At 54.1% G+C, this 12,698-nt stretch overlaps 1 protein-coding gene across 9 annotated transcripts in view; it reads left to right on the plus strand.

Annotated features, from left to right (window-relative positions):
- Window positions 1-1,687: 1,687 nt before the first annotated feature.
- LOC113972395 (two pore calcium channel protein 1-like) overlaps window positions 1,688-12,698 on the plus strand; it is a 12,262-nt gene continuing 1,251 nt past the window's right edge. Inside the window, exons 1-19 of one of the 9 annotated variants that reach the window (XM_027693420.1) lie at window positions 1,688-1,779; window positions 1,906-1,988; window positions 3,069-3,183; window positions 4,061-4,189; window positions 4,425-4,541; window positions 5,291-5,409; window positions 5,571-5,672; window positions 6,336-6,462; window positions 7,336-7,537; window positions 8,222-8,366; window positions 9,372-9,557; window positions 9,916-9,980; window positions 10,264-10,351; window positions 10,619-10,688; window positions 10,772-10,811; window positions 11,241-11,460; window positions 11,695-11,785; window positions 12,082-12,195; window positions 12,530-12,642. In XM_027693420.1, the coding sequence (XP_027549221.1) occupies window positions 1,759-1,779; window positions 1,906-1,988; window positions 3,069-3,183; window positions 4,061-4,189; window positions 4,425-4,541; window positions 5,291-5,409; window positions 5,571-5,672; window positions 6,336-6,462; window positions 7,336-7,537; window positions 8,222-8,366; window positions 9,372-9,557; window positions 9,916-9,980; window positions 10,264-10,351; window positions 10,619-10,688; window positions 10,772-10,811; window positions 11,241-11,460; window positions 11,695-11,785; window positions 12,082-12,195; window positions 12,530-12,535 (2,040 nt within the window). In that variant the 5' untranslated portion in view covers window positions 1,688-1,758 and the 3' untranslated portion in view covers window positions 12,536-12,642. Of the gene's footprint in view, window positions 1,780-1,905; window positions 1,989-3,068; window positions 3,184-3,681; window positions 4,190-4,424; window positions 4,542-5,290; window positions 5,410-5,570; window positions 5,673-6,335; window positions 6,463-7,335; window positions 7,538-8,221; window positions 8,367-9,371; window positions 9,558-9,915; window positions 9,981-10,263; window positions 10,352-10,618; window positions 10,812-11,240; window positions 11,461-11,694; window positions 11,786-12,081; window positions 12,196-12,529; window positions 12,649-12,698 lie in introns of those variants that run through there. The other 8 variants (XR_003535885.1, XM_027693418.1, XM_027693419.1 and 5 more) reach the window with 8 other exon arrangements.

The following is a 12,698-nucleotide window of genomic DNA, read 5'->3' on the forward strand; positions in this document are numbered from 1 at the left end:
GTCTAGGGATTCACCCGATCCCGGGGCTCAGCCGGTTCAGGGATTCACCCGATCCCGGGGCTCAGCCGGTCCAGGGATTCACCCGATCCCGGGGCTCAGCCGGTTCAGGGATTCATCCCATCCCGGCGCTCAGTGCCGCACCCCCGGCCCTGCCACTGCGGGAGCTCCCCAAGCTCCAAAACCACCTTCCTACCGAAGAGCCCCGGCAGCATTTATTTGGCTACAAATTATTAGGCGTTTTGTGATCTTAATCACGGGATCGATAAGGTTGGGAAAGAGCTCTGAGATCATCAAGGCCAACCCTCAAGGGGCACTTTTCCTCCCACCCCAGAACTTTTAAAACTTCATTAATACAGTTGAAAAACAGCGGCCTGCAATGTGCAGTGAATCCCCTGGCACCTCCCAGACTCGAACAAATACTCTCCTGGAACTCCTTAAGGATGGGAAGGGAAGAGGGAACATGCTACAGCCTTCTCCACAACTCCTTATCCAAAGTGCCAGGAGGAATTCTGCCTCCAAAGCCAACATCCTACAATTAATTTGCTGGTTCACCCTGCCAGCACAGGAGCTGTTTCACCACCTAATTGTCCCCACGCACTTCCATAATGAGGGTTGTTACAAGTGCCCATAAGGCATGTTTTCATATTCATTTCAAAAACAAACACAGCCAGGAACACCATGTCATGATTTTGGCTACTTTATTGTGTCAGCAGTGATTCCTGGCAAGGGCAGAACAGCAGGCTTAGAGCTGGACAAGTGCAGACTACCTTTGGAATATGGCAATCACAGAATCATTTGGGTTGGAAAACACCTCCAGGATCATCGGGTCCAACCTGTGCTCGATCCCCACGTTGTCACCCAGCCCAGAGCACCGAGTGTCACATCCAGTTGTTCCTTGGACACCTCCAGGGATGGGGAGACTCCACCACCTCCCTGGGCAGCCCTTTCCAGGTCTGGTATCATCGCTCTTGTATCCTCAGTATTTTGTTAGGCCTGTCAGGGACACAGTTTGGGATCCTGCCTTCTGAAGGGTGGAAGAGAAACCCTGCTATTCCATGGACGCTGTCCTTTTCCAGCAGCCCCGGTATTCCATGGACGCTGTCCTTTTCCAGCAGTCCCGGTATTCCATGGACGCTGTCCTTTTCCAGCAGTCCCGGTATTCCATGGACGCTGTCCTTTTCCAGCAGCCCTGCTGTTCCACGGTTGCTGTCCTTTCACAGCCCTGCTATTCCATGGATTCTGTCCTTTTCCAGCAGCCCTGCTATTCCATGGATTCTGCCCTTTTCCAGCAGCCCTGCTATTCCATGGATTCTGCCCTTTTCCAGCAGCCCCGCCGTTCCACGCGCGTTATCCTTCCCCGGGAGCGCTCCCACGCCGTCTCCACCACCCGTGGGGCACTCGGGGCGCCGCTGCCGGGTCCGGGAGGATCCCGGCTCCCGTTTTCCCGGATCTCAGGCCGCGTCCAGCTTTTCCTGGGCGGCGGCGAGGCGGCGCTTGAGGTACTGCTGCCTCCAGCGGAGGAAGCGGCGGCGGAGCCGTCCCGCCTGCCAGCCCACGGCCACGCCGGCCGCGAAGGCGGCGAGCAGCGCCCAGCGCACGGCCCGCGGCCGCAGCGCCTCCAGCACCATCCCCCGGACCGACCCCGGGATCCCGATCCCGGCCCCCCGGCACCGCCTCCCGCTTCCGCCGCGCCCGGAGGGGCGGGACCGGCCCCGTTAAAGGCGGCGGGGCCGGGGAGGTGCCGCGTCTGCCCCCGCCATGGCCGAGCCGCCCGCGCAGGTTCGCCCCCTTCTCGCTCTCCTCTCGCCCCCTTCTTCCTCCCTCCGGTAACTTCTCAGAGCTCGCTCCCAGCTCCCCCCACCCCCTGACCGTCTCTCCCGTGTTTTTCCCCCCCCCTTCCCGCAGGACCTGCTGCTGGCGGCAGCGTTCGTCTCCGACGCGCAGTACAACAGGAATATTCCCTTCAAGACGTCCCCCGAGGCGGTCAGGTAAGGAGGGGCTGTGTGTGCCCCCCATCGCGAGGGAGCTGCCAAAAAAGCGTGGGGCGCTCGGCTGCACCAGCAGGGTGCTGGGGAGGGTGGGTGCGTGGGCTGCCAGGAGCTGGTTTTGAGCTGAAATGCTTAAAACGGGGCTCAGCCGCATCTGTGTGTTGAGGGTGGGAAAGGGAATTAAAAACTTGCGTCTTGCCGGACGAATAAAAGCAACATAAAGTCTCCCAAGCCTCTGCGGGGATGGAGAGTTTGGGAGGCTCGGCCGGCCCTCAGCTGTGTGGAAGGGGCAGGGTTTGGTAGCAGGGGGGTCACAGCTGCCCTGTGTGGGAGAAGCCTGTGCCGGGTGGGCACACCTGGCACTTGTTGGCGTGGAACGGGCGACACCATCCCATCACACCCCAGAAGCTCAGGTAACCCCCGGGGGGTGTGGCACCACTGCTCAGGTGTGCTCCACAAAGGGCTGTAGCTGCTGGGGGAGCAGTAATTAAAATCTTGCATTAATTGTGATAAGTGAAATTCCCCAAGGCAAGAACAGTTTCCCCCGTGATGGTGACTCCCCTTTGAGGTGCTGGTGGGAGGCTGAGCAGCTCCTTTTCCTGGGAGACCGAGAGGGTTCAGTGTGTTTGTCCCAAAGGTTTTGAACAGGTGTGAGCTGCTGTGGAGCTGTAATGCCTCCCTGCTTTGGGAAAACAGTGTTTCATGTGATTTGGTCCTGACAGCTGAATGATTAAATGATCAGGTTTTGCATTGGATGGTGTTATTAGAAGAATAACCTGAAAGCAGGTTATTATAACCTTGATATTATAATATTAAATAATATTTATAGGGAGGTCAAATAATCTATTTGTATAACGTGATAAACATTAAAGAATGTAATACTTGTTATATATCATATCACTTTTCCTTGAAAGGGAGTATAGTAATATAATTGGAATATCAAGGGAGTATAATAACATAATTGGAAGCAAATTGCCAACATCCTGGCTGGCAAAAATATTTGTTTGGGATGCATTTGGTGAGCCCCTGGGGATGTGCCCTGAAGCCTTTGTTTATGGTGCCTCTGCCCTCTTTCTCCAGGCTTTATTATCTCTACAACCACTGGATGATGAGAACAGCCACCTACTTTTTCATCTTTCTCAATCTGTCCCTGGCCATGTTTGAAGAGCCTGCTGTGTACCCACTCCCCTTCCTGGTGAGTTTTTGGGGTGGAGGCACCAAAGGTTTCCTGCTGGAGAGGAGTTCTCAGAGGTATCAAGAGAGAATGGATGGAGAGAGGCTGCTTACAAGGGCCTGGAGGGACAGGGTGAGGGGGAATGGCTTCAAACTGCCAGAGAGCAGGTTTAAATTGGATGCTGGGAAGAAATTCTTGGCTGTGAGGGTGATGGGGCCCTGGCACAGGTTGCCCAGAGAAGCTGTGGCTGCCCCATCCCTGGAAGTGTCCAGGGCCAGGCTGGACAGGGCTTGGAGCAACCTGGGCTAGTACAAGGTGTCCCTGCCCATTGGGGTGGCACTGGATGAACTTTATACATCCCAGCACCTTCCAACCCAAACTATTCCGAGATTCTGTGATATGTTGAAATGGGGACAAAAAAGGAGTACAGGAGCTGGACAGGGACTGTGGAGCCATTGTGGCCATCAGCAAAGGCCAGTATGACTATGGACAAAGTCATGTTGCTGTTCTCCATCTCAGAGAACAATTCCAGCCTTTGCAGTGATTTCAGTCCCACCCTCATGTGTGAAAGTGGAAGACAAATGTTGCTCTTAGGCCTGACTTCTCTGCAGCCTTTATTTGTTCTGCACCAGTGTGACTGTGACAGGTGTGCTCCTTGAATCCTAAGCCAACCCAAATTTGCTGGCTTTAACCTGCCTGTGGCAGGGAATCCCACAAAAGGAAGCCTGGAACTATTGCTCGGTGCCAGGTGGGTGAGTGTGCAAAACAGCTGACAGCAAACCCCTCCTTTTTATACGGCCTCTGCTTGTTGTTTCCGTGCCTGAACACCCTCATCTGTGCAGGAAGGGGTAGTGCTGCCCCTGGTTGTGCTGGCTGAGCCCCTCCTGTCCCCCTGCAGGTCACATCCGTGCTGGAGGTGCTGTGCCTGCTGGTGTTCCTCGGGCGCCTGGCACACTTTGCCACGGTCACCCTGCACAGCGTGTTCTGGAAGGACACCAAGAACATCTGCATCATGGTGGCAATCCTGGTGAGTTGGGCCCAGGGGAGCCTCTGAGGTCCAAGTGGCCAATGCTGATGTGTTTTTTTTTCCCCTCCTGTTGCTTTCCTGGTATCACAGACCTGATGAAATCCATGGCTAAACCAAGCAGCTCTCACAAACCTGTCATGTGTGCTACCGCCTTGTATCAGCACACACTCTTTTCTTCACCGTCCAGACACGTTTCCATTATTCCCTCTGGGGTTTTTCCTTCTTTTTCCTGCAGTTATCCCTGACAGACTTGGCCATATATGGGGTCCTCAGGGTGTACGGCGTGAGGAGCATCCGATGGTCGAGAATTGTGAGGCCCATCTTCCTCATCAACTTCGCGGAGAGTCGCCAGGTAAAGGCCTGCTGGGATGTCCAGGGGCCTGTCTTCTGGACAGCCTGCTGCTTTCTGAGATCCAGGGGATGGAGCAGAAAGGTTTTTGTGCAGAAAGGGCAGAATTTGGGGTCCTGTGAGTGAAGGTTTCTCTCGGAGGTGGGCTGAGATGGACAAAAAGGTGGATTCACAGCACCACAGGCTTCAGACCTGTTCTTCCCCGAGTCAGGGGCCAGGTTACTTATTCCTGGAAGTCTCCTGGGTAAACAAGGGTCGTGCTGTTGTCAAACTTGTAGCCCAGATGGGTGATTTGGACTCTGATTCCTCTCATCACGGGGAGATCTTTGCCCTCCTGCCCAAGATTGCTCTGCTTCTCACTTACAAATGAGTAAACTGTTGTGTGGGGGCCTGGGGGAGGGAGCAGTTGAGCTTTAGGACTCAGAGCATGTGTTTTGTGGCCTGGAGTGATGGATTTGAGTCCCTCACTGGTCCCCTGCAGCAAGGGCATCTCAGCAGTGCCTCGGGGCCCTGTCTGGTTCACTGAGTTTGTGGTGCCATGTAGGTGGGATTTCTCCTTCTGGGATCTCCCTGGAGAATGACAAGGAGAGGCCTGGGAGTCCTGCACAGGTTTTATCAGAACAGAGCTGGCACACCTGGTACCTGTGCCCCACTTTGCTTGCCTGTCCCTGTGTGTGGGTTTGATGCAGGTGGGGTTGTGAGCGGAAAAGGGGTCCCACTTTGGTTCTAAACCCTTCCCTTCCCGCCGGCAGATCCGGAGAGCCTTCCGCAGCATCCGCAACACGCTGCCAGAGATCACCTACGTCTTCCTGCTCTTCATGTTCAGCCTGCTCATGTTCTCCCTCATGGCCCTGAAGCTCTTTGGAGAGAGGTGTGGACGCTTCTTTTGCCCAGAGCTGGGTGGGGAGAACGTGTGGGATCCTTTGGGCAGGAGGGAGCCCGGTGACTCCAAACGATTATTAGGGAATGCAAGCACTGCTGATGTGTGCAGCTCCCTCAGTGCTTAACTCCAGACTGTCCTCTTCCTCCTAGGAATCTGCAGACAGCAGAAGGTTTGCCATATTTCAGGAACTACCTGGAAATTGTGTTTGACCTGTACGTGCTGGTGACGACGGCGAACAGCCCGGATGTCATGTATGTCATGTCTGCACCATCAGGGGTCTTTCTCCCATGATATTTCCACACATATATAATGTATTCGTGCCAATAGTTTATATTGCTATGCAGCTTTCTTCAATTTGCACAGCACTGTTAAAATTCTGTGAGGTTGGGCTTCCCATCCTCACCTGCTCTGACTGGTTCCCATTTTGGTTGGCACTGGGAAGGTGCCATCAAAGAGCAGGACAGGGAGGAATGGCACGTTTGTCTGCGTGCTGGAGATGTACTGAGCGCAACTGGGATGGTACAGGAACCCTGGGAATCTAAACAGAGGAATAAAATGCTGCTCATCCTCTTAGAGCAAGGAAAAAAAGGAGGTCTGAGTGCAATGAGGGTCTGAGGGCAAAAAGCAGCTTATGACTGAGGCATCACCTCAAGTCTCTGCACTTAAATGTGGCCACACTGACAGAAGGTTAATCTCTGTGCTCTCTCTCTCCTGCATCACTTCAGTCAGACAAACCAAGGTGAAAACCCAGCAGAAGAAAACTATTCTCTAGCTGAACTAGTGCAGTTTTTAGCTTGGGTGTTGCCTGACTATCACAACAGCACTTAGAAATCCAGCTGGGAATCTGTTTCCCTGTGGGTTCTCTTTCCCTGTGTGTCAGCCTGGCGAGCAGCAATCCCTGTCCCCTTCTCTAGGATGCCAGCATTTGACTTCAGCTCCTGGTACGCCCTGTTCTTCATCGCCTTCGTCATCGTCAACACCTACATCTTCATGTCTCTCTTCCTGGCTGTGGTGTACAACAACTACAAAAAACACCTCAAGGTAATGCTGGGAGGGGGAATGGCCTGCTGTGCTCTGTAACCTGGGAGGGAAACCTCTGGCTTTCCCTTGGAAATCTCATATTGTGGGGATTGCTGTGAGTTCTGCTGTTGGAATTGAACAATGAACTGTTCTGTGGGGGTTTGAACCCAACAGACAGGAAGCACATGTCTCTGCAATATGTTGGAGGCTTAGTCCTAGCTCAGAAATGCTGCCTCCGTGCAGGGAACTGTTCTCAGATGGTTTTAAGTGCACAGCACGCTTGCTCTGCCACTGCATGTGCTCTTAAAGCAAAGGAACTGGAAATGGGAAGTCTGAGTAAAGCAGAATTCTTGATCTACCCAAACTGGGGAGGGGCAGTCTGGGATTTGTGATCAAAGAGGGAGAGCTGGAAATTCCTGGGTGCTCCCACAAGGGGACTGGCTGTTTTTCAGGAAGCAGTCTGGGTGTCCCCAGGGTTCCAGGTTCTTTAGCCTGCTTGTAATCCCTCGCAGAAGAGGATCTCCACCCTGACCTCAGCAGTATTCACTTATGGATGTGTCCAGCACGTGTGGACACATCCTCTTTGCTTCTGTGACCGTGCAGATCCCGTGATCTTTGTCACCTCCTTCCTGTTTGATGCTTCCCTTTGTCTTTCCTTCCGGTTTTTCAGTGCTCTCCCAGCATCCAGAAATCTGTTGATCCCTCCAGAGCGCTGCCTGTCAAACACCATTTCTCATCACCCTCACTCCCTGTGCTGTGCTTTGTATCTAACATCACTCCCAGCATGTTCCCCTGAGTCTCTTCTCGCTTTTGTGTCGTGAAAATAAGATTATTTATGAAAAGAGGAGGGGGGATGAGTGACTGGAGCTGCCTGAATCTCGACGCTCTCCCTAGAACGAGATCCGCAAACTTGCCTACATGAAGCGCCGCAAGATGATCGAGGCCTTCAACCTCCTGAAGGAAGAGGAGGGAGAGCAGCTGGTGGTTCGAGAAGCCCGCTGGAAGCAGCTGGTCAAGCTGGTGGCTCCTGATATCAGCAACTCCCACCGGGAGCTGCTGCTCCGCATCTCGGACGACGAGCAGAAGGGGTTCGTAGGTGAGCACGCGCCCGAGGCAGTGGGGAGGAGCTGGGGCTGGGAGCCTGATCCTTCGAGGGGTTAGGCACTGGGACTTGTGGTCTCTAATGGTGTGGAATAACAGGATCATTTTAAATGGAAAAGACCTCCCAAGATCCTTCAGTCCAACCTTGTCAACTGGCTCAGAGCGCTGAGTGCCGCGTCCAGTCACTCCTTGAGCACCTCCAGGGATGGCGACTCCAGGCCCTTCTTTCTCTTTCCCTCCAGATTCCTGAAGTCCTGAAAGGTTGTCCTTGCTGCCTGTGCTGTAGCCCACGTTGTGCACACTATGGGTGGCTCTTCGTGGCCATTTGACATCAGGTCAAGCTCTCCCTGGTGTGTGGGACCTCCCGTTCCCAGCACAGGACGAGGAAAACCTCCCTTAAATCAGGTTCCCCACGCAGTCCTCCAGATCCTCTCGCTCTACTGCTGCTCGTGTGGGAATATCAGGAGGGATGGGTCAGTCTCCTCGTGTGAGATCATTCTGTGGTGGTTGTTGCCCCGTGGTTTGAGCCAATCCCCCCGGGATGGGTTGGAGGAGCTGTTGGAGTGCCAAGTTCAGCCTGTTGCAGACACCAGATCCCGAGCCCAGATCTGCCTTTGCCAGACACCGTGTTCTTGTTTAACACCAGCAGACTGACGTGTGCCTCTCTCCCCTGCTGCAGACAAGAAGAGCTTCGTGCAGCTGGCAGACCTGCTCAACATCCAGGTGGTGACGCTGAAGCTGCGCAGCCACCCCCTGGCGCGGTGGGTGCCCCGCCTGTACGGCTCGGCGCCCAGCCGGCTCCTGCGCGGCCTGGTCAGGCACAGGTGAGGCTCCCGTGGCCCAAGGCTCACCTGGAGACTGCACACGGGGTTTAGGCCAAGCTTTTGTGCACAGCTCTGCTCTCTGCCTGCCTTCAGTGGTGTGGAGAAACTGCTGCCTTGTCCAGTCCCACTTGTTTGGCTCTAGTGCGGGTGCCGGGTGTAACGGGGTTTGTGGCCTGCCTTGAAGGACCAGACTGAGGCCTCCACTGCAGCAAAGCTGCCTTGTGCTGCCTCATCAGCTCTTACAATGAGCTGTAATTCCCTGTTTCACTTCAGAGTCTTCCCAGAATTCCAAACTTCAGGAACATCTAGAGAGAGTCTGGTGTGACCCTCCTGCTCAAAGCAAGGTCAGCTGCAGTAGAATATTGAGGGCTGTGTCTAGGTGGATCTAGAGTATCTCCAAGGATGGAGACTCTGTAATTTCTCTGCAGCCCACTCCAGTGTTTGACCACCCTCCATTAAAAAAAAAAAAAGCTTTTTTGTTGAGATGGAAGTTCCTGTATTTCAACTTGTGCCCTTTGCCTCTCATGCTTTCACTGGACACCACTGGGAAGAGTCTGGCTCCATCTTCCCTACACCTTCCCGTCAGGTATTTAGACATACTGAGCTGCTCCTGACCCTTCTCCTTGTCAGGCTGGACAACCCCAGCTCTCCCAGCATATCCTGTGTGTCAGACTGTCCTGTCCTTCCATTGGATTTGTGACCCTTGGATGCACTACTTCCAGTGTGTTCAGGTCTCTCTTGTACTGGGCAGCCCAGCTGACAAAGCACTCCAGTACTGAGTAGATGGGAAAAATCTCTTCCCTGGACCTGTTAGCATCACTCTCCAATTTTTGTGTCGGGCTTCAAGAGGAAAACTAAACTCCTCAGTAACTCCCCTAAACTCTCAGGTTTGGGGAGAACTGATGGGTGAAGAATGTTTGAGAGAGGAGGCAGAGAACTTCAGAAGTGACTGTGTAACTTTGACCTTCTTGGGAGCGACAAACCGATCTCTCTTTCTCCTTGCAGGGCTTTTGTTTGGACTTATGATGCCATCATCCTGATAAATGCCATCTTCATTGCCCTGGATGAGGAGACCCCTTACATCTCCTACGCCGAGTGGGTGTTCCTGGCTCTGTACGTCACCGAGATCCTCCTGAAGGTGTACACGTATGAACCCAGGGCCTTCTTCGGGAAAACCCAGTTCTGGAACTGGTGAGTGGGATGGTGTTTGTGCTGTGAGGTGTGGTGAGGTCTCTGTGTTCAGTTCCTCGAGGACTGAGTGGCTCCTGGAGAGATGGGCTGCCCGACTCCCGTGCCAGGGGTGTTGTGGTGATGTGAGTCAGAGGATGTTGTGCTCTTTCTTGGCTCTGAACTGCTGTTCTCTGCCCTGACCAAGGGGACTCTGCAGCACGTGAGGGAAGGAGTTTTCCTAAACAAAACTTCCCCATCTGCCCACGGTCTGAGGTGGCACAGGGCTGCCTGGCACAGATGTGAGGAAGAGGGGTCGCTCCTCGTTCGAGGCCCTTCCCCACCACCCCAAATCTAACAGCGCTGCCTTCCCTCGTGCCAGGTTTGACACTCTCATCATCTTTGCTGCCCTGACTGCAACGATTCTCAATGCCACCCTGAAGTCGAGTAAGTGCTGCTCGAGCAGCCTGCATGCCTGGGCATCATCCTGGTGCTGTCCATCAGCCTTCTGCCATCACCTCGGGCTTGGGTGGCTTTTGGACAGGACGAGGAATTTCCTGGAGGGTTTCTAAGAACTAACACGATCTTTCTCTTTCTCTTTTTCTTTTTTTTTTTTTGTAGCTCCCTGTTACAGTGTTTAACAAGGACATAATAGTAATGAATGGATGAGCTTTGTCTTAACGCTTCCCTGCTTATTTTTCATAACGAATGTGTCTTTTTCTTTTCTCAGCCACCAAGTACAACAGCCAGCAGATCCTGGACATCGTGTTCATCCTCCGGGTCCTCCGCCTCATCCGGATTGTGGACAGCATTCAGAGGTAACGCAGGGAACAGGGTGGGGAGGTGGTTTTTGGGGAGGGGGTGCTCTGTGCCAGATGCTGGCTGAGACAGTGCCTTTGGGGCCACTGTGGCCACTCCACAAAGCCTCCCAAGGCCTTGTCCCGGCATGCCTGGGATGAGCCCAGTTGCTGCAGCCTCTCTGGAGACTTGGTTTATTCATGTGGGGAGCATTTGGTGGCTGAGGTGTGACAACAAAAGTGGCAAAGAGCCTCCCCACAGCAGGTGTTGTGACTCGTTCGCTGCAGGTTCCGGGTCATCATGAACACCCTGATCAACATCGTCCCGACAATGCTGACTTTTGGCGGGCTGACTCTGGTAAGAAATCCTGGTCTCTGAGCTCAAAGCACTCCAGTTTGACAGGAATGTGTCTTAACTCTCCCACTCGTGCTGTTTCCAAGGGGATAAATGCAAATCCCTGGATGGCAGGCCCTTGGAACTGTAAGTGTCCGTTTGATCCCGTGGTCATTGCTCAGGCAAATGTGTGCAGAGGGACTGGGTTCCTGCTGGATCAGGATCTTCCTCAGATCCATGGGGCAGTGAAGGTGTTCTGGCTTTGCATCAGAAGGAATCAAACATGGTTTGGGCAAGAGGCTGAATGAGGAACCTGGTTCTCAAATGATTTCCTAGAAGCGGCTTCTGTTGTGATTTGGGAACGCTTCCTTTCCGTGTATTTATGGTTCATGGTTCTTGGCTTATTATTCCTGCCTGGTGGCTGCTGTGGGGTGGCTTGGGTCTCTTGGACTCTGTGCTGCTCCCCAGCACCTCGCTGTGCCTGTGGAAAACCGGGAAACCTGCTGTGGGATGCTAAGCTTGCCCTGGAGCTTGCTGCTTGCTGGAGAAAGCAGGTGATGGGGTTTCTCTTCCCAGGTTGTGTATTGTGTGTTTGCTATCATTGGCATGGAGCTATTCCACGGGAAGATCCAGTTCTTCCCCGCCGACTCCAACGCTCCGCACGCCCCGGAGTGCGGGAACCCGGCTCTGAAGGATTCCCTGTTTGCCCGGGGCAAGTACTGCAAGAACAACTTCAACGACTTCGCCTCGTCCTTCATCGTCCTCATGGAGCTCACCGTGGTCAACCAGTGGCACGATATCCTTTGGGGGTCCCACCTGGAGCCTGGGGAGCAGGACTCGGTGATCCCTGTGGGTCCCTTCCAGCTCGGGTTATCCCAGAATCCGTGCTCTGCTTTTCCCCTGGTGCTACACATGGACAGACAACGGGGAAGTGGTTTGTGCTGTGAGGGTTTTTTTGGGTGCTCTTTCCTGGTTTCTCCCTCAGTGCCTTGTTCTCCTCCTGCCCTCTCGTCCTTAACTCCCATTGCACTCTTTGCCAACGGATTCGCCAACGTGACGGCCCAGCCTGCCAAGCTGTACTTCATTGCCTTCCACATTGTCATGGTGATAATCATTGTCAAGTGAGTTTTGGGTTGGTTTCACCCGCTTTGGAGGGAAGAGGGGCCCGTCCCCCTGCCAGGGCACTGCTGGTGGTCCCAGGGCCACCCCTGCTGTGCCATCCCTGGGATGGGTGGGACATGTTCAGAGGGATCTGCTACGTCCTTGTCCCCACTGCGTGCTGCTGTGTCTTAGAGCTCCCCATCTCCAACAGCAGGAGGGGATGGAGCGCTGGGAAATGAGCCTGGGAATGCTGAGACAGTCAGGTGGTGCCAGTAAGGAAATGCCGCCGTGTAATTCTGCTCCTCGTTTCTTTCAGCATCTTCGTGTCTTTCATCTTGGAAGCTTTCTTTGTGGAGTACTCCCTGGAGAAGAGCGAGGTGGAAACTGCCATCGAGCAGAAAATCCAGGAGCTGGGAATGGGAGTTCAAGAGTAAGTACCCCCTGAAGTGGGTAGTGCTGGGTGTGGCTGATGGGGGCTGTGGGACTGCAGGGAAAAGCCACCCTCTGTGTTGAGGTGTGAGCTGAGACTCCTCTTCCTTGTTACAAAGTTCTGGCTCCTCAGCTGTGCAGGCCACGGGCATTGTCCTCCCTTGGCATCTCCAGCCCAGGGCTCCTGCCCAGAGGACAGGAGACATGCTGGGCATTATAACCCCATGGCTGGTGTTCTCCCTGCCCTGGAGAACCCATCGCTGCTGGGATCACGTGGGACCCTGGGATAAGGTGTTCCCCCTTTCCCAGGGTAACTTCCAGCCCTTCCTGTGCAGGGATGAGCTCCAGGATGAACAGCTCCTTGACAACATGGAGAGCGACGAGCACGAACTCGAGGGGGAAGGTGGGACGAAGCCACAGCCCAAAGGGCTCGTGTTTAAAATTGCCTCCAAAAGTAAGTGTGTCCCTCCAGTGTGTCCCTCCAGTGTGTCCCTCCAGTGTGTC

This window comes from Neopelma chrysocephalum, unplaced genomic scaffold, assembly GCF_003984885.1.
Source record: "Neopelma chrysocephalum unplaced genomic scaffold, ASM398488v2 Primary Assembly neopelma1_91, whole genome shotgun sequence".
Classification (NCBI taxonomy): Eukaryota; Metazoa; Chordata; class Aves; order Passeriformes; family Pipridae; genus Neopelma; species Neopelma chrysocephalum.